Raw genomic sequence first — 20,859 nt, 5'->3', positions numbered from 1 at the left:
GTCGCTAAAGGCTACTGGAAACTTGTGACGCCTGCTCCTCTGTTGATTACAAATGTAGAGAGGGAGACTTGCCAATTCTTTCCTCAATACTGGCCGTACCAGCTCTGAGAAAGAAAGTGCATGCTTGCCCTTGGGTGATGAGCTTACTGGCACAGGTGGATGAGATGGGAGCCCAAGGCTCTAGAGCCTGACCACCCCACACTTCCCCATCCCCAAGCTCAGAGCCCTCCTAGCTGAAGCCTCGGTCCTCCAGGCCCCCGGATCCAGAGTGTGGCTAGGCCGTGAGTCACTGCTGAACTCTGTCACAAAATCTCTTTGTCTGACAGGGAAGCCAGGGCTGGAGGGTGCCTGCCTATGCTCTTTCCTTCCTGGAAGCACCAAGTCCAAGGGTGGCATGGGGGTGGGGAGAAAGAGTGGGTGAAAAGGCCTCAGCTTGGTTTAGTTCTGTTTATTTTCCTTGAGGGGTGAGGACCCTGGAAAAGAGCTTGATTAATTCACCGATCCCCTGGGGGACAGGCAGCTTTCCTGGACTGTTTGGAAGCTGAAGTCGGGGAAGTGGCTTCCAAGGCAACTGCTACCATGGCAACAAGAGTGCCAGCCGTGGGGGGGCCTTGCTTCTCGCTGCTCCCCTCAGACCTCAGCAGCTGGAGCAGTTGGCATGGGACTAGGGCACTGCTGTTCACCAAGCTGGATCTGGAGAGGGGCAGTCAGCCAGAAGGGAGGAGGGGACCTCAGAGCTCAGGCAGGTGGACACTTGGAGGGAGAAAGACTCCCTCCCTGTACCTGAGCCCCCAGACGGAGCTCAGACAGGAGTCCTCAGGGTCCATTTGAATCAGGATGGGCTGGGGTCGAGGCCTGCCGAGACTGGATTTGAGGCAAGAAGCCTGAGGTCCAGGACACTCCAGCCCTCTCCTAAGGGCAGCCCGCACGTGAGCCCTAGAGCTGGGGCTCTGGCTGCCACAGTTCCAGGCCCCAGGGCCTCCCTCAGCATGTCTGCCTCTGCCCAGCAGAGCCAGGCACATGGCCTGGTCCCCAGAAAGGGCAAGGGACTTCCCAAGGTCACCTAGTGAACAGTGGTAAAGGAAAGACTAGGATCCAGGGCTCCAGCCCCCAACCTGGCTCTTCCCGTGGCATAACAGCTGCCCCGTGGGGACAGGGACCCCCACCAAGAGGGACAGAGCAGCCTGCCAGCAGGAGGATCCCACAAAGGGCCAGAGGCCAGCCCTGTGTGGAAAGGCCAGACACATCTCCACCCACACAAGCCAAGAAGAAGGTTTCCTCATCTCCATCACTGGGGCCCAGTTGAGCAATTATGCCCCAGGAGACAACAATAAAAGTAACTACAACCATCACGGCTACTGTAATATTTATTGAGCACGTACTATGTGTGCTTGGAACTGCTCTAAACACTTTACATTTATTAATTTGTAACTTTCACAGTAGCACCACGAGGTAAGCACTAGCCTCCCCCATTTTTGGTTTAAGAAACTGAGACCCTCAGAGATTGTGTAACTTGCCCAGGGCCCAAGGCCAGTGAGTGGAAGAGCTGGGATTTGAACCCAGGTAGCACAGCTCTGGGTATCAGGTCTCTGGAAAGAATTCCAGTTCTACCTTCCTAGCTCTACAGCTGTGGGCAAGCTATTTTTTTCCTTTTTCCGCTTGGCTCTTCATGTTAAGTGGGGTAAATAGCACCTTACCTCATATAACTGCTCTGAGAATTAAATGAGGTAATGCCTGTGAGCTTCTCAGAAAGCACTTGTTACTTAGTAAGCGCACAATGACGCCAGCAAAACCAAAGTAGGCACAGTAGCATTTAAGCAGAGCTGTGGATGAGAGAGGCCTTGCCAGGTGGACCTGGGGAGTGGGATGGGTGGAATACTCGGTCCAGGAAGCTCCTGTAAGTCACATCCCTGCTGGACCAACCTGGAGGATTGACCAGGGTGGGGCTGGAGTCCAGAGACAAAAGTCACACCCTGCTTCCCAGTCTCCAGGGACAAGGAGACTGGGTCAAAAGGCTCAGATTCTGCAGGCCAATTTATCCAGCCCATCCCACACCGGGTAGATGAAGAGGGGACGTGAGGATGGTACGGGCTCCTGCAAAGGAAGGACCATCAACAAAAAGTATGTCCTCGTTGACATGGAGGATTCACGGTGCAGAACACCTGGCAGCCTGGCCCATGACCTGTCCCCACAGGGAAGAGCCCCGCACCCCACCTCGGCTCTCTGCTCCCCCAGGGAGCAAAGCTGGCAGCAGTGCCCAGTCTTCTGCCCTGACACTCAGACCTCCCTCTGCCACCTCCTTGGGAATTTCTAAAGGCCCTCCCCATACAGTCCTCTGAGTCTGGTTCTGAGGATTACTAAGGCAATGCGCACACAAGCCTTCTGCTTGAAGATCGTGAGGACTGTGGATCGAGGCGCCATTTTTCTTTGTTACTAACTCTGGCAGGACAAGCACAGTCCCAGGCACACGATGGAGCCTCAAGAAAGGCTTAGTGCTGCTTCAGACAGACGGGACTCTGCTCCACTTGGGTGGGTGGGCTGGGCTGGGTACAGGGCACGCCTGTTAAAGTGCTTTTTGAAGCCAGCTTGTGTGATGGTTGCTGACACGGCCTCTTCCACTGGATAGGGAGATCCTAAAAGACAGAGGCTGTTTCCCACTTATCTCTGGGTCCTAGCACAGAAAAGGAGATTGACAAATGTTTGATGAATTTCATTTCCTCACTGAAAAAAGAGAAGCAATGATCTCTCCTTCACCTTGTGCTATATTCAGAGGTCTTGACAACGGGCACCCCCCCCTTGGCAGGACCCAGCCCCTCTCTAGAAGGCCTGTCTCCTCCTCAGGGTTGCAGGTGAAGAAAGGACCACCAGGAAGGCACTAGAATTTAAAACAGTTTTATTAAAATAAGCACAATGCATAATAGCATCCTTGTGTTGCAAAAACATCTGACATATGCAAATCGATTTTCTTAGATAACTAAGCAGCTCCGCTGATGCTCAGCTATCAGCTCCCCAGCAGAAGGCACCACACGGCTCAGACCAGGGTGGCTGGGCAGGCTCCGGACTGGCTCCACCTCAGGCACAGAGCTCCTCAGTGCCCCAGACCTGCGCTGCCCTCCACACCAGGCTCGAGGAAGGTAGCAGCAGACACACTGGTCTCTAAGTCACTCATCATCTGAACAGCTTAAAACCAGTTAGAGTAATAGGAAATAGCTCATTAAAACCTTCCAAATGCATGGAAATTCAGGAGAGAAGAATGAACCCTAAGAGCTCTGGAAAGTCCACGGGCTCACAGTGGGAGTTTAAAGTCTCATCTTTGTCGGAAGAGCACGGTTAGAAAAAATGCCAAATATTGTAAAACACGAAATAATACTGACTTCAGCAGCAATCCCAAACAAGGCAGAGGATGATAAATGACGGACACATTTTGGTCATGGCAAAGAAAGATTATGTGCTTCTCTGAGCTATCGACTGGAAGACGGATCTGGCTTCCTGAATGCAGAAGGCTCCCTGCCCTTCCCTGAATCGAGGGGATGGCTTCCCTCAGCCACGGGGGAGGACGTCCGGAGGACAGAGGAAGGTGGAAGGACCGCCAGAGGGGGGTGACAGTGCAGGGAGAGGGAAGAGCCTCTGTCAACTGACGCTTCTCAAGGCTGGCTCCCTGAAGGCCACAGCCCCAGCCGGTGAGAGCGGGCTGGGCTGGATCCTCGATCCGCAGGCGGGTGAGCAGGTGGGCAGGAGCCCAGTAAAGAGATGTCCCTGCTGCAGGCAATTATGCAAAGTGACAAGTGATAGTTTTCCCTTTCAAAGACAACCCCTTAGGAAAAAGCTTTTTCCTTGAGGACTCTGGGGAAAGGAGGACGAGAGCCTTTGTGGATGAAAAGGCCTGGATGGAGCCGCAGAGCAGGCCCCTCACAGGTTTCCAGAGGGGCCAGGCCTGGGGCCCGGAGTGGGACAGAGCTCTGTGGGTGTCGGGCTCGGTTGCGTGTCTCCACTGCGGCCTGCCTGGGTCAGCGCCCTCCGGCGGGCCAGGCGTGACTTGGAGGGAGGGGAAAGCTTCACGGAGCAGAGGCCCTCGGCCAGCGCCTCCGACTCCTTCGCCAGTTCATTCTCCTCGTGCTGAGACAGCTGGCGGTTAAGGGCGATGGCCTCAGCCGCAAAGAGCGTCAGGTCCATTGTGCTGCTATTTCTGCAGGGATGGGGGGAGCAGAGAAGAGAGGGAGGCAGGGCTCAGTGGGGTCCGCCAGCTAGCTCCTCGACACCCGCACCAGTTGCCGCGGTTCTATGCTCCCACTGGATTTTTCTGAGCTGGCACAGGTTGCTCTCTGAAGTTCTTGCATGGGTTTGGAATCTGACTTCACTGGGGCTGGAAAGGCTTTGAGCCTCAAGGACAGTCTCTGGACTTAAGAGTTGGGACAAATGCCGCCTTCCATCCAGAGCCCCCTCTTCTGAGCCCTGTACACGCTCTACCAGAGGAAGGGTCACGCACTTGAAACTCACCCACGTACATCCCTCTCCCCCGTCAGGACAGGGGGCTCCAAGAGCAGGGGCTGTGCCTTTACGTCTGTGTCCCTAGAACCCAGCTCAGGGCTAGCATGTAACGGGCACTCTGGGTTTGCTGAATCAGTTTTCTAAGGTGGATCTAAGGTTTGGAGGCTCAAGGCATCTGGATGCAGCTCTAAAGAATCAGGGAGGAACCCAAGCTGGGCTCAAATGAACTGTGACTATAAAGGTGTAATACCTCCCTGTTTAACTCCCGGAAACTGGCCAGGAGGTTGGTTCCCAGAGGGATTCCCATGAGGCTTTATTTAGCCCTGGTCCTTGGGGAAGAGGGAGTGCTCACTGGGAACATGATCTAGTGTTAAAAGGCACTAGAGTCAAACACATCTGCGTTCAAAGTCCCACTCCCTAGGCTACTGTGTAGCCTTAAGTTAACTTGATTTATCTATTCCTCAGTTTTCTCATCTATAAAATGGGGCAATAGGAGCGCCCCTTTTTTAAATGTGTCGTAAAGCTTATGAGATTCAATATATGTAAAGCCCTTAGTACGATCCCTGGCGGGTGGTTAAGTATTTCCTATACAGTGGCCATTATTATTGTCTGTCTAGTAGTGTATATGACACTTGGTCCCTCTGCCTTACAAGGCCCCAGGTTCCTGCTACTTTCACCAACCCGCAGCAGTAGAAGGAAACCTTGCTTCGGGCTGTAAACAGTGATTTCCAGTTAGGGTTCATGTGGATCCACAAAACAGGTTTTTCTCCTGCAAACAGCCTAAGGCGGGATCTTAAAGCTGCTGGGGCAGGGGAAGCCATCCAGGTGGAAGAAGAGAAGAGAGGGAGCCAGACCTAGTGTAGAGGGAGACAAGGAAGAGGAGCAAGGAGAGGGAGGCCAGGAGCCCATTCACGAAGAGGATACCTGAGCCTAGAGATGGACTCCCCGTCCCCCACGGGGGGATGGGCCCCAGTGTGGCTGAGAGCGCGAGGGGAAAGTCAAAGCCAAATGAGCAAGGGCGTGGAGTGCAGCAGGAGCATTTACCTCTGGAGGACTTGCGGCGTGGGGAGTCCCCTTTCTGGAGCTTGCTAGAACGGGAAGGACAGATGTGTGGGTAAGCGCTGCTCCCTCTTTCAAGAGCTGCCCCCACCCAAGCCAGGGGAGTGGGCAGGTTACTAGAGGCTCGGGCCCAGCACAGGGACTTGCCCATGCATGCCTGCAGGGTCAGACCTTCCAAGGAGACAGAAAGCAAGGTACAGACCCCAACCCAGCTGCCTCTGCATGGAGAGCCCTCTCTTTACCTGGCAAAGTCCTAATCACCCTCCGAGACCCAGCTCCAGGGTCACTTCTCCCATGAGACAGTCCCCCTTCCTTGCTGCCCCCTAACCCCTGTCCCAAGCAGAGGTGGGTCCTTGTCCTTTGGTGCCCTGAACACTTTTTTTTTTTTTTTGCGGTACGCAGGCCTCTCACTGCTGTGGCCTCTCCCATTGCGGAGCACAGGCTCCAGATGCGCAGGCTCAGTGGCCATGGCTCACAGGCCCAGCCGCTCTGCGGCATGTGGGATCTTCCCGGACCAGGGCACGAACCTGTGTCCCCTGCATCGGCAGGCGGACTCTCAACCACTGCGCCACCAGGGAAGCCCCTGAACACTTTTGATAACACTTCTGTCGTACTATCCTATCATTTATTCCCTTGGTTCCCTCTCCCCATCAGAACATGAAGATAGAGCTTGGGTCTCGCTCCTCCCACTACTGCCAGTGTCTGGCATGTGGTAAGTGCTCAGTGGTGCAACACTTGGGTGGCTGCAGCAGCTCTTGGGTGGTTGGGAATCAGCCACTTGGAGACCCATGGATGGGGTTCCCACCTGTAACTGGGGCTGGCAACGCTTGCTTCCTTCCCCTGAGGCTGGCTAGGGACTGGCAAACCAAGAAGACACAGTAAATCACAGGAGGTTTGGCAGACCCTTTGGAGGGACAGAGGTCTGGTATCATGATTAACTGAGGAGGATGGTTAAAAATGTTTTCTAGTGAAGACTTGGAGCTTTCCTTTGGGGAAAACACCAGCCTTTGCCTTTCAGGAAAGCTGCAGCCAGACCCCAGCAGCACAAGAGGAACCTATGAGCCCCCAATGCAGCCGCACAGCAAGCAGGGTGGAAAGGCCTTGTTTCTGCGCGCTCTCAGCTAAGGAAATTTCTGTATAAGGGGATGGTGCTACCATCCAGGCTGCTCCCTCTGCTGGGTGCCTCTGCCAATAGTGGGACGCACATGGAGAATCTCCCAGAGGCCTTTTCCATTCCAGAGGGGCATGCGCTGCCTGGGGCTTAGTCTGTGGCCAAGGTTAGAGCCCAGTCAGTGATATCTGTAAGGCACTCGGTGTGGGGTTAGGCCAGGGGTCAGTTCAGTTCTACGTGCACAGGGGTTGATGCTGCCATCCGGCTCCCTCCAGCTGAGATCAGCCACGGGGGTGTGAGAGCTTCCTCATGCCTTGCTGCAGCCCTGAAGAGGTGGACGCCCCCACCCCCCCAACCAGTCACTCACCCCCTGCACCCACGGGTGCTGCAGAACTTGGGCGGCACTCAGTCTCTGTTTCACGTCTCGAACCAGGAGCTTGGAGATGAGGTCTTTGGCCTCGTTGGAGATATGAGCCCAGTCCTTGTCAGGAAACTCATACTTGCCTTCCTGGATGCTCTCAAACAGCTTGTTCTAGGTAAGGAAAATTCCTACTGAGGCCACACTGGCCAGGGGATGGGCAGAGTGTGCCTGTCATGGTCTGATCATGTGGGTCCAGTCAACCTCAGCTGCACCTGCGGCTAGTGGCCTGGGTATTTCCCAGACTAGGGCCCCTTCCCCAACCCCCACCCTCCCCTAAATCATCCAACCACACAGAACGCCCTGGGTGGGTGGGATGGCAATGCTACTTGGAGGGCCAGGTGGGTGACGAGTGAGGAATGTCAACTAGAGAACAATGCCCAATTCCTCGGCCTTTCATCCAGGGCCCTCCATCCAGATGACCGGGCTCATCTCCCGCCACCAGAATCCTTATCCTTCCTCTTCCTCCCTCAACATACACCACTGTTTCAAACCTCCTATCTTTGCTCGCGCTGTTCCTTCTACTTGCATTTCTTGCCTCTCTTCCCCTCCTGGAGGGGGCCAGACTCCTCCTTTGAGACTCACTCAGCTCAGGAATGATATTCTCTAACAATCCTCCCCTGAACTCCTCTCTGGACTGAGGGCCTGATGATCTCCATCTCACCTGGTGGCTGCTCTTGGACTGAGAGGGAAGGGCACGATACACCCCATTCCAGATCAGGCACAATCACCAAGCCCAGTCCTGCTTGGCCTCCCCCAGCCACCTGACCTCCCAGCAGGCCCTGTGCTCACCTGGCACACTGTGCAGACCTCTCCCCGGTCCCAGCCACAGTCGGCTCCGCAGTGACCCACAAAGGGCGGGTAGCCACTCAGCATGATGTAGAGGACCACACCCAGGCTCCACAGGTCACAGCGCTTGTCGTAAAAAGTGGCCTTATCCGTGAAGACTTCTACCACCTCAGGGGCCATATATTCTGCAGAGCCACACTGGGCAGGGCCAGAGGTGGAGATGGGGAAATGGCAGAGAAGAGAGAGGCTTAGTCACAGGGAGGGGACCGTAATGGGACTTGAGCAAGAGGATGGAGTTGCAGAGTAAGAAACTGTCGACAAAGTTGGCCAGAGAGCTTGACTGGTGCCACCCAGGCACTTAGAAAAGCTGGGCCAGTGGACATTTGTAAACTGAGTCCTGTCATTCCCCACAATCCACAGGACCAGTTAGTTCCAGGTCACCTTCTTATCTTCTCAGGTCCTTCTCCAGTAGGCAGAGACCCTTGGTCAAGAAGCTCCAGGAATCTCTCCCTGCCCTGGCTCTCTGTAAACAGTCACTCAATGAGCAGATACTTCAACGTACCAGGAGCACAGCTCTCGGGAAGAGATCCAATTCCATAAAGCAAGGATTTCTTTCTTTCTTTTTCTTTTTATAAATTTATTTATTTATTTTTGGCTGCGTTGGGTCTTTGTTGTTGCGCACGGGCTTTCTCTAGTTGCAGCGAGCGGGGGCTACTCTTGGTTGCGGTGCGCGGGCTTCTCATTGCGGTGGCTTCTCTTCTTGCGGAGCATGGGCTCTAGGCATGCGGGCTTCAGTAGTTGTGGCTCACGGGCTCTAGAGCGCAGGCTCAGTAGTTGTGGCACATGGGCTTAGTTGCTCTGTGGCAAGTGGGATCTTCCCGGAACAGGGATCAAACCTGTGTCCCCTGCACCGGCAGGTGGATTCTTAACCACTGCGCCACCAGGGAAGCCCGGCAAGGATTTCTTAAAGTGAAGTCCTGCCAAGCTTCCCTGCTAGCTTTGAGCATGGAAGAATAAGAATCTAGAATTAAGAGACCATCAAAGCTAGGAGAGCTCTTAGAACAAAGCTGATCTCCTCACTTCTCCCATTTATGGATGGGAAAACCAAGGACTAGAATGGGACAGGGATTTGTTCAAGCACATCAGTGGCAAACCCAGGTCAAGAATCCAGGAGTCCTTCCTCCCATACTTGCATAGAAGACTGCTGATAAAAACAAAACAAACTCTTTTTGCTTCCCTCTTCATTATTTCAGGCTCACCAGGAGGCAACCCTCCCCACAGCCTCGCAACATACACAACTAATTTGACGGGAAGATGGTGAGTGGAGAAAGGACATTTTCTTTGTTATTGGCAATCAGAGTTAATGCCTTTGAGAATAAGGTAGTTCAGTGTAGTAGAAGCTAATACAGAGACATCTCTAATAATGTTGCTTAGAATGAGACATGGGCATATTTTAAAACGTCTTAAAAAAAGATTATTAAGGACTTCCGTGGTGGAGCAGTGGTTAAGAATCCGCCTGCCAATGCAGGGGACACGGGTTTGAGCCCTGGTCCGGTAAGATCCCACATGCCGCAGAGCAACTAAGCTCGTGCGCCGCCACTGCTGAGCCTGCGTGCTGCAACTACTGAGCCCGCGTGCTGCAACGAAGAGTAGCCCCCTGCTTGTCGCAACTTGAGACAGCCTGCGCACAGCAACAAAGGCCCAATGCAGCCAAAAAAAAAAGGAAAACTCACTTTTGAAGTGTGCAAATCTCAAAAGAATTATAATAATTACAGTATATCCAGTATGTACAAGAGATGTCTTAGTAAGAAATAGCTCCCAGCAGCACCATCTGGGCAGGAAATGGGAAGTAAGAGAAGCAACAGGATAACTCAGCCAGGCCCTTACGTGCGAAGACCTCTCAGTTCTTACCACAGAGGCCACGCTCCCTAACCTTCACCATAAGGTGGACATGCCCCGACTCCGCCATGGGAATGGGAGCTGTCCACATGCTCATATGCAAGAGTGGGCCTGAGAGTAGTGTCTGTCTGCACCTGGGTCAGGAGTCAGGGCTCAGCCTGTTCTTATGGATATAATTAGTCTCCTCATTAGCAGTGGACCCACCCCAAACTGAAAGCTCTAATGTCAGTTCCACTAGCACCTAAGCAGGGGAGGGGTGGGGGATGGGGGTGGTTGTTAAGATAGGAAGTGAGGCCAAACAACAACTCAGGCAGCAGCAGATACACTTGGTTTCCCTTCCTTAGCCCTCTGTTGTGGTCTCCAGAGCATTAGGGACAGGAGCTCAGAAGGAGAGGGCACAGGTGCCCAGCCATACATACTGGAGTGGTCAGCTCTGGTGTGGTTATGGGGGTGCAGGAGTTGTTCAGTTTCACCCCACTGCCCAAGTCAAAGTCACAGATTTTCACCGGAGACACCTGAAACGGAAAGCAGGAAGCAACGTTACAAACAGGAGCAGCCAAGGGGCGTGAGGAGACCGCGTGTCTATGTGGGTATATACTGCCACAGTGTGGCTGCCACGCTGAAGCCCAGCTTTACCTGGCAGTCATGTTTCCTCTTCTTGAGTGAACTAGAAATCACCTGAGGATTTGTCCTAAGGTGTCCTCTTCTCCATGCTCTTTCCTTATTTCCCGACTAGGAGAAAATGTGTGCACTACACGGGGTCAGACTGTGGTTGTGAACTTCGTATAAGACAGGGAGCAAACCTATGGAACTCTCACCAACAATGTAGGTTGCAACTCAGAAGTTAGAGAAGTTAGCACGTATTCCTGAAAGACTCCTTGTAGCTCACTCACTGCAGGGCAAAGGAGTTTTGCATAAAACCCTTGACCACCTCAGGTGGCTTAGGGTGACCAACCTGCCTTTGCTTACTTGGGGTTTTGTTGGGTTTAAGCACCGGAAGTCCTGCATTCCAGGAAATCCCTTAGGCCCGAGCAAACTGGGATGGTCGGTCACTCTAGGCAGCATCAACATAGCAGCCCAGTCCACTGGGACTAGATGCTGCACCTGAGACTGCAGAGAGCATGAGTCATCTCTGGAGTCAAGTGGGAGGCGCTGTGTGAGTGCATGAGAATGGCCTGCGTGGTGGAATAGCACAGCAGCCAGTCAAAAGTGCTAGGCCCCATTTGCCATTTACCTACTGCAGCTCCCACCTCTCTTTCTTTCCTCCCTCCCTTTTCTCTGCCTTACATTCTAGCTTTCTTCTTTTCTTTTTCACTTAGCTTCTCTTTTTCACTGTGGTTAAAATATATATAACAGAAACATGCCATTTTAACCATTTTCAAGTGTACAATTCAGTAGCATTATTACATTCATGCTGTTGGGCAACCACTACCAGTATGTTTCCAAAACTGTCACATCACATCAAACAGAAACTCTACCCATTAAGCAATAACTCCCCATTTCCCCTCTCTCCAGCCCCAGTAACATTTAATCTACTTTTCGTCTCTATGAATTTGCCTATTCCAGATATTTCACATAAGTGGAATCACACAAAATTTGTCCTTTTATTTCATTTAGCATACTGGCTTCAAGGTTCATCCATGTGGTAGCACGCGTCAGAACTTCATTCTGTTTTACGGCTGAACAGTATTCCATTATATAGATATACCACATTTTGCTCAGCCATTCATCTGCTGATGGACACTTGGGCTGTTTCCGGCTTTGGCTATTATGACTAGTGCTGCTATGAACATTGATGTTCAAGTCTCTGTCTTCAACTCTTTTGGGTATATACACAGGTGTGGAATTGCTGAGTGCTATGGTAATGCTATGCTTAGCTTTTTGAGGAGCTGCCAAACTGTCTTCCACAGTGGCTGAACTGTTTTATATTCCCACCAGCGATGGGGAAGAGACCCCATTTCCCCACGTCCTCATCAACTCCTTTTATTTTCTATTTTCTGTATTGTAACTATCCCAGTAGGTGTGACATGGTATCTCACTGTGGTTTTGATTTGCATTTCCCTGATGACTAAGGATGTTGAGCATCTTTTCATGTTCTTTTTTTTTTTTTTTTGGGGGGTACGCGGGCCTCTCACTGTTGTGGCCTCTCTCACTGTGGAGCACAGGCTCTGGACGCGCAGGCTCAGCGGCCATGGCTCATGGGCCCAGCCGTTCCGCAGCATGTGGGATCCTCCCAGACCGGGGCATGAACCCACGTCCCCTGCATCGGCAGGCGGACTCTCAACCACTGCGCCACCAGGGAAGCCCCTTTTCATGTTCTTGCTGGCCATTTGTATACCTTCTTTGGAGAAATGTCTTTTCAAGCCCTTTGCCCATTTTTAAATTGTCTCTTTGACATTGAGTTTTAGAAGTTCTTTATATATTTTGGATATTAAATCCTTATCAGACATATGATTTGCAAATATTTTCTCCCATTCTATGGGTTGTTTTTTCACTTTCTTGATAATGTCTTTTTATACTCAGTCTCTCTTAATTTTAACGTCAGCCATAAAAAGGGGCAACAAACCTGTGTCATGAAGATCAAATGAAACAAAGGACATGAAAGTACACTATAAACCAGAGGCACTATGACAGAGTAGTTCAGAGCACCAGTGGAGTCTGGGGTCAGACTACCTTAGTTTTAATCTCTACTACTTAACAGCTGAGTGACTTTGGGCAAGTTTCTAAATCTACCTAAGCTTCAGTTTCCTTATCCCCATGAAATGAATATAATAATAGTGTCTACCTCATGAGATTTTATAAATACTAGATAAAACAAGTGTAAGTGCCTGGTACAATGTTAAGTGCTCAAGAAATGTTAAACATAATTATTAATAATAACCATAATGATAATCATGACAAATTATAAAGTTTTATGCCAGAGCCACTGACAGGAAGTCACAAGATTTATTTGAGCGAATACATTTCTATTCCCCACAAAAGCATTGTAAGTAGCAGGCTGACTCACATGTTCCCTCACAGCCACTCCTTATTTATGAGTTCTCCCCTAATCCAGACCAAGACACGTGTGTCATGCATATGCACATGTATACACACACAGCTAGGAATGTGGGCCATCAAAACCACCTGGGCCTAAGTCCCTCCTAACAAACAAAGACTTTGTCAAATTCATACATGCTATGAAGATGCAAACACTTCTATTTACTAATAGATTAAGATAAAGATTAAAATAGGCTGCATTTGTTCAACACCAAGTATAAATGTCTTCTTTTTAATGGGCATCTTTGGAAATAAAAATGGAAGCAGAAACCCTTTTCAAGAACTTGCTTCCTAATTATCACTTCTAGTGGTGGACACCGGCAGGCATATATACCATAACATAAACATCATTTACAGGCAGAGATTTGCTTGATGTAAGATGGAGGTGCTGTCTGACTCACATCTACTGCTCTAAAGGTAGGTGCATTGGATTAGAAAACATTCATTTTGTGCAGGTCTCATACATTTTACAAACACTCAGGCTTAAGCCAATCTGCTGATAAAGAGCACCGAAGGGCCAAGGATTAGCCCTACTTGGGAATGTAGAAACACTACACGTTAGGTATAATATTCTCATGTGCCTATAATAATCAGTTCAACTTGGTACCTGCGGCCGAGAGAGCTGCTAATGATTTACACTGAAAGTAAGGGTGGCTTCCCTGAGTCAGTATGAACTGTGACATCCCAAATCAGGCCCTAAGTACCTTTTCTGGAGATTCACACAATATATTTTCTGGCTTCAGATCGCGGTGAGCAATGCCTGAAATGACAAAGAGCAAAGAAATGGTTAACATATGCACTTGAGTATCAAACATTCCACACACAATTAATTTTTTCCAAATGCTGTTGTTCGCAAATTAATTCCCAATTATGGTACATTAAAAAATCAACTAGGGCTTCCCTGGTGGCGCAGTGGTTGAGAGTCCGCCTGCCGATGCAGGGGACACGGGTTCGTGCCCCGGTCCGGTAAGATCCCACATGCCGTGGAGTGGCTGGGCCCGTGAGCCATGGCCGCTGAGCCTGCATGTCCGGAGCCTGTGCTCCGCAACGGGAGAGGCCACAACAGTGAGAGGCCCGCGTACCGCAAAAAAAAAAAAAAAAAAAAAAAAGATGTAAAAAATCAACTAGCTGCAGGAGGCAGAAGTAGCCAGAGACGCAAACCAAAAGCACAGTTGATTCTGCAAGTTCTTTTGAAGCGAAAGCTTTAGAAGTCAGTCAGGGATAAGAAGGGCTAAATGAATCCCAGTCAGCCTACCTCTCAGCACCGCACTGACAACCCAGAATAAGCAGCCTAATATGAAGCAGAGCAAAGAGCCCTGCAAACAGCGATGCTTGGAACAGCAATGAAGAAATAATTAGTGCCTTGTTTAAGAGCATCTCAGGGGGCTGGGACTGCTCTACCTCATTTCTTCTTGTGTGGCCGATTCAAAAAAAAAAATGATTCCTTCAGTGGGACTCCCTGAATGTTCAGAGGATCAAGCATTAGTTAACAAGTCTCCCAAAGCTTGTCTGGTTCCCTTCTCACCTGCTCTGCATGTCCAAGACAGTCCTGCCAGAAGCTCAGCAAGGACAGCTTTGGCCCGAGGGTGCTGTTCTTAAGAGAAACCTCTCCTGTATTTTGGTCAGACCTCCTTGAAGAAGACTGCGGATTTACAGCCTACCCTGTGAGGCATTAAAAGTTGCTGAACTGGCCAAGAAGGCACCTGGGGGCAAACCCCTTTAACCAAAGACAGAGACAAAGAACCAACTCATGGCCATGGTGTTCTAGTGGTGGACACAGAAACCTCCCATTCCTTTTTCCTCCTGCAGAGTGTACGGCGCAGAGATAGAGGGCTGTAAAGTCAAGCAAAAGCCAAATAGCTACTGCTTGGAAGTACTGGGAAGCAGCAAAGGATTCGTGGAATAATGGGGAAAAGCAGACTCTGCTTCACTACAACTCCCTTGCTGATCAACTTCTCAGCAGCCCTCTAGATCCCCAGCAGGGGGCACTTCACTAGGGAAGAAGAACCTGAGCTCCAGCAGCCTAAGTAACTTCATCAGTCACCTAACTGAATGAGAACCCAGAGCGACTACGTCCAGGCTGCACAAATTGAGCTGGGCTGCAGCTTGCCGCGTTAAAAGTGAAAGATATTTTCCATTACAGCAAATGCTCCCACAAAAGGATCATGAACCACACGTGGAGCCTTACTCTCCAAATAGGTGTCGATGGCCCCGTTGTCCCCTGGCCTGCGAACTGAGAGCCAGGCCGTAATAGTGGGCCTCCTCGGTGAGCACACCGGCCATCGAACTGCTCCGGTTCATTTCCCAGAGGTTGAGCTGCAGTATGTCCAGTATTTAAAATATGGAACTTGTTTCAGGCTGACCCATTCTAGCCCAATTCATCTTTCCAGCATAAAGTTATTTAGAAAACAGCCAAGTTCAGCTGCAAATCGTTTTTCATCCCCTCCAACTTCTAGTCACATGGGCAGCTGGCCAGCTAGATGTTAACTAGCACTTCAGAACTCCTAAGACACCACCAGCCTCTGTTCCCTGTAGTGCATTCTGGTAAAAAAAAAAAAAAAAACAAACACAAAAAAACACACACAAAAACCTGCCTTTACCCCCCTCCAAGGTATGGATCTTATAAAAAGTGTGACCCAGTTTTGCAATCTACAGAGGCAGCTTGGGGAGCAGTTGTAAATCTCTGTCAGGCAGGTGTTACGTACAAGCATCCCAGCTTTCAGAAACAGAACTACTGCTATTCATCATGCTGTGCAAAGTACAGACACCCCCTTCTAGGAATTTTCATCCCATGTGCAAGTCAGGCCCCCAACATGGGCAGCGTCAGCACGGAGCACTCTCCTCAGCCACGGGAGGAAGCGAGGTGGACTGGTGAACCTCCCCTCCGGCACAGGTCTCACCAGCCTGCACGGTATCACTGGCACATAGTGGTATGAGGGAGCAGCATGCCTGCAAGTGGACCTGAGCGCTCACAACCAATGAGGCTGGCCAACGTCCATGGAAGTGAAGGGAGCAGAACTAAGTCTCAGAGCATGTGCTCCACCCCCACGCCCACCAGGCAGAGTGTGTAATTTTAAGGGAATCAGTATGCGGAGTAAAAATGCCTTCTGCCTTGTGGGGGAGGAGGGTGGAAGAAATGTTACTGAAGAACTACTATGTGCCGGGCACTATGCTCCACCTATATATGTATATGTTATAAGTATACAACACATACACAAGAGACACACAATTATGTAAGTGAATCAATATATACAAAAGGCCCAGGCTAGTGCCTGGCACATAACAAGGGCTACGTAAGTATTAGCTACTGTTGATGATGTCATTATTATCTCTCTTAATTCTCACCATAGCTCTAGGAGGTAGGCATTGTTACTGAGAGAGCACACAGCTGGTAAAAAGGTGAAGCCAGAATTCATTTTTGCCATGGCACTGCTGTTAGGCAAATTTTAAAAACATATGTAATAGTCAAACATATTTCAAGAAATGCAAAAACATATAATTTGCAAAAATATTTAATTTACTACAAAAGTTCTAGCTAAGGAACTGTAAACTGAAGTGTAATTCAAACAATAGTAGCTTGCTATTTACACAACGTTCAACAGATACCTCAAACTCACCATGTTAATAGAAAAATGCATTTCCCATTTATTGTGAACAAGATATAAAACTACAGGTATACTACCATGCCAATTTTGAAAAGAGAGATACAGGTGATATATTTTAAAAGACTAGACTGAATAATACCCAAATATTTATATTAGAGTCTAGGTCATATTATGCATGAGTTTTGCATTCTTCATTAGTAAAGGATCATTCACATACACACACTCAGACATGCCTTGTTCAGCATGAAATTCATTGTTTTTTACTCCTTGCTCTTTCTCCTGTATCCCTATCCTGCTTAATAGCTCCACGTCTACCCACCATTCACATCAGAGATCTAGAAGCCACCCTGGCCTGCCCCCTCACCCTCCTGGGTGGGCCTGCCAGCTGTACCAGCTCCTGGCCCAGCCCTCTACCTGGCCTGCCCCTCTCCCTTGGTCCTCAGAGGCAACCAGCCCAATCCACCCACAACGGCCAAGGCCTGGCTAACCTTTGGTGTGCAGGAAGTCAAGGGCTGCGGCGACATCCTGCACCACTCGGCTGGCTTCTCGCTCGTTGAATTGCTTCTGCTTCTGGATGTGGGTCAGGATGGAGCCTGGAGAGCAGAGGGACACAGAGGAATGCCTTTTCAGGCTCTAGTAAGTGTAACTTCTCAGAGGCCAAGTTTTCAAAAGTTTGGGGTGGGGACATAGGCTTATTCATCGCTAAATGTCCAGCAGCAGTGTGGTACCTGGCACAGAGCAGGTACCAGCACAAAACTGGACCAAACAGAACTGGAAGCCTATCTTCTGTATCTGTCTATGAGAAGCACAGAAGGGAGAGAGAATACCATTTAAGTGACCAAAAAATATTAATGCCACTGGGGCAGATTCGGCTTCTGAAATTGAAAAGAACTAAAAGTGAATCCACACGAGGTTGGGGGCCTCTCTAGAGGAACTTTTCCTCCCTTGCATCTGATCTCAGTCCAAACAAAAGCACATGCCTTCAAATGGAAAAGCCACACCTTTACGCGTTATGTAAAGGTCTAGTAAAGGGGAAAAAATGGCTTTCCCCCCGAACTTTCCCATTTATTATTATTATTTTGTTGTCAATGGCTAACATTTACTGGGTAGTTAACTATATACAAAGCACTATGTGATACTCTTTAAACAGATTATCTTATCCTCACTGCAATTGTACAAGATGTACAAAATAGAGTTATCCCCACTACATAGCTATAGATGGGGAACCTGAAGCCAAGAAAGGTTAAGCAACTTGCTCAAGATCATACACCAGGAAGTGGTGGCATCATCAGGACCCAAGCCCAGTAAGTCAGGTCTCGGAGCCTGTGCAGACTTCTCCTCAGCAGGACCTATGGTCTGACTCCTGGGGGGATGGGTTTTCCTGAGCCAACCACATACTCTCTTTACCCGCTGAGTCTGCCCTCAGTAGAGCTGCGCTCTAAGTGATATAGTTACTGATGACCCCGGCTGCATCAAGCATCTCAGATAGGTAATTCATGGTGCTGGTGTGGTTGGGAGGGGCGGGGTAGACACAGGCACGAACATATGGCTTGGCTCCATGTGGTCTGTGCTCACCACTGGAAGCCAGCATTTTGGGGCAGAAGGTGTCATCTCTGTATCCTAAAAATGGCACATGTTTACTTATTATCTCTGGTTTTTTGTCATGGAGAGGGGATGAAAGATCTTCCACTTGCCAGATTAAAGAATCAAAGGATCCCAACACGCTGTGGAACATTCTGAGAAAACTGGCTATTGGCTAGGTCTCAGGCTTGCTCTACTGTAGTGAGTCTCTCGTTTTCAAATTTGTTAAAAGGGAGAGTGGTGAGTAATACTCTACACACTTCTAAGATAGCCCCCAGCATACCCAATTGTTACAGCTGACATTTATTGAACCCTTAGTGCCTATGGGGCACTGAGCTAAGCATTTCACATGAATTATCTCATTTAATCTGCACAGTGTCCCAAGGAGGTAGGTGCTGTCATTATCCTTATTTACAGATATAGAGAATACTGTTGGGAAAGATTACGTGACTTGCTCAAGGTCACACAGCTAGTAAGCGATGGAGCTCCCTTAACCACCAAACCCCTCCGTGTAGCCCTCCACTAGACTAGGCTCCAGACATCCTCCCTAACCTTCACCTTGCAAATGCTTCCTAGGGCTGGGTGAGTGATGGGGAGAGAAAGGGCTTCTCTATGTCAGAAAAGCAACTTAAATGTATATTCCGATGATCATGTGTGTGGGTGACAGTGCTGATGGTCGAGAATGGCATCTGTCCATCTGAAGGATGGTACCTTCTGGTGAGCCTTGTTAGACTTCACAATGAATGCAAGAGCTCCCACCCCATAATTAACTTCATTAAATAGTGAATGTATCAAAACAATGGATTGATAAATTGATGACTAAATGTATCTATATATGAGTCCTATTATAATGAGAAGGCAATAGAAGTCCACACAGGTGACATTCTGAGTTCTGCAAAATGCTAATTACATCCTTCCCTCCGGCCTCCCTTCTCCCAAATCAAGGGCAGTTTTAAGTCCTTCATCCTTTTTATTAGCTTGACTCATTTTAGAAGTCTCTGGGATTCATGATGGATGATCACCGCCCTGGGTCTTAATCAGAAGTCCAAACACATACTCAACAGTAAGTACCTCCTTGCAATTTCTCAAAGACCAAGTAAAACCTTGTGTCGTCTTCAAAGAACTCAATCAGCTCCAAAATGTTCCTTAAATAGGGAAAACAGTATTATATATTGAAGCCCACTTACAAATACACAATGAAAAAACAAAACAAAACAAAAACCAATGCCCTGTAACAGGGCAGAAATCAACTTGAAATCAGAATGCTTATTAAAGCCCCATGTTTGAGAAGTAGCCAATGGTGTTAGCAAGATTCAGGTCACCTTATCTTTCCATAATGTTTAGTCTCTGGTGTTTTCACCAAGTCTGTGCTGTCAAACCCCAACCCTAAAACCCACTAGGTAGAGTTATAAAAAAGTCCCAGTCACATTAAACTGAATAAAATCTGCAGCCGACTGGAAGCAATTGCGGCTAATAACACTGAATAGTAGGTGTGTGTCCTGGAGGCAAGCAGCAAATAATTACCTGCCCTCCCTCTTGCCCATAAATCACGGGGCAGTATTTACATTGCCTGGAGAAAATGGAAACATCTGTCAAATAGACTTGGGGCCTAACGTGGGCACCGCTAGGCCCTAACTGCTAAGCGCTACTTAATGAAACGGCTGCGTTCCCGGCCACTGTAGCACTTATGGCCTTCCCCGGTGAGCACTCTCTGCCTGCCTGAGCGTTACTGCGCTCTGCCAACAAGGTCGTCTTGTAACTCAGTAGGGAAGCCACCAGCCTGGATACTGGAGGTGTTGGGGGCTTTTTTTCTTTTAAAGAATGAAATAAACCAAGTAGAGTCTGTAATGCTGAACTCAGAAGCTGCAGGGCTGAAAATAAAAATCTGTTCCTCATAAAAAATGCTGACCATTTTGGGAGACACCGGACATTTACTAGCAAAAGGGCGTCCGAATAAGATGGCCAAATGGCCTAATTTGAAAGAAGACTGTAGAGGCAGTGCCTGGAGTTAAATCAACAGCAGCCCCCTTACTCCAAGCTTAATGACAAAACCATCAATACTGGCCACTGGCTCCCTGCTGACCCTGCCATGGAGGGAGAGAGAGGCGGGAGCGGCGTCTTAGAGGTCACCCTGATTTAAAGCCACAGTGGGAGAGCCATTCATTTGGAGAGGGTGGTGAGTAGACTAAGACGGGGCTAGACACCACCGTGGCCCAGTTATCAAGCAACGAGTGTGAAACAAGGTTTCAGGACCCTTAGTAGCAGCTGCACGTATATAAATATGCTAGGAACAGAAAGCGCAAATAGTCTTAATAGTTCTCATCATCCTCATCTATTAACTAAAGCAGGTCCCTACAGATCTCTACTAGGCAACACTCAGCCAGCCTGCTTTCCACAGGCGCTTGAAAGAAATAAAACCCCGTTTTTCCCCAAGCAGCCACTGATTCAGATTGCTTGCTCTTCTAACTTGCATAAATTCCTGATATGTACAGTATTTCAGCCTAAATAGAAGACAGCTTCTTTTGCTGCTGCTGCTTTTCCTCTCTCTCTCTCTCTCTCTCTCTCTCAACACTGAAACATGGAAGGAGTTATACACAGTTCTGGGGGAAAGAGTGAGAGCTAACTGCTGGGGTCAGGAGACGGTAAGAATAACTTCCTTTTCTGCAGCCAAGCATCCCCCCAGAGAAGCAGCAAGTAACCCAACACTATACTCACTTGTTTCCTTGACACTGATACAGCGTCTCCACCTCCCGAAATACCCTACTCCGACTGTGTCCTGCATGTTTTTCAATGATCTGTGTGAAAAATAAAATCTGTCATATACACCCACCTGGTCAAAACACCCCTCAGCGGGTGCCCTCTGGGACAGC

The 20,859-nt window shown here is 49.3% G+C and overlaps 1 protein-coding gene across 4 annotated transcripts in view; it reads right to left on the bottom strand.

The window, feature by feature from the left end:
* Nucleotides 1-2,876: 2,876 nt before the first annotated feature.
* Nucleotides 2,877-20,859, bottom strand: part of MKNK1 (MAPK interacting serine/threonine kinase 1) — a 42,908-nt gene continuing 24,925 nt past the window's right edge. For 3 of the 4 annotated variants that reach the window (XM_082675040.1, XM_082675041.1, XM_082675042.1), the window contains 9 exons: nt 20,705-20,784; nt 19,061-19,134; nt 16,897-17,001; nt 13,508-13,563; nt 10,184-10,279; nt 7,869-8,063; nt 7,026-7,190; nt 5,533-5,576; nt 2,877-4,186 (listed from right to left, as the gene is read on the bottom strand). In XM_082675040.1, the coding sequence (XP_082531166.1) occupies nt 3,910-4,186; nt 5,533-5,576; nt 7,026-7,190; nt 7,869-8,063; nt 10,184-10,279; nt 13,508-13,563; nt 16,897-17,001; nt 19,061-19,134; nt 20,705-20,784 (1,092 nt within the window). In that variant the 3' untranslated portion in view covers nt 2,877-3,909. The remainder of the gene's footprint in view (nt 4,187-5,532; nt 5,577-7,025; nt 7,191-7,868; nt 8,064-10,183; nt 10,280-13,507; nt 13,564-16,896; nt 17,002-19,060; nt 19,135-20,704; nt 20,785-20,859) is intronic. The other variant, XM_082675043.1, reaches the window with a different exon arrangement.

Source organism: Grampus griseus (assembly GCF_964374135.1).
Source record: "Grampus griseus genome assembly, chromosome: 1".
Classification (NCBI taxonomy): Eukaryota; Metazoa; Chordata; class Mammalia; order Artiodactyla; family Delphinidae; genus Grampus; species Grampus griseus.
Note: the sequence above shows the minus strand (reverse complement) of the source record. Positions and strands in the feature narration are given on the sequence as shown.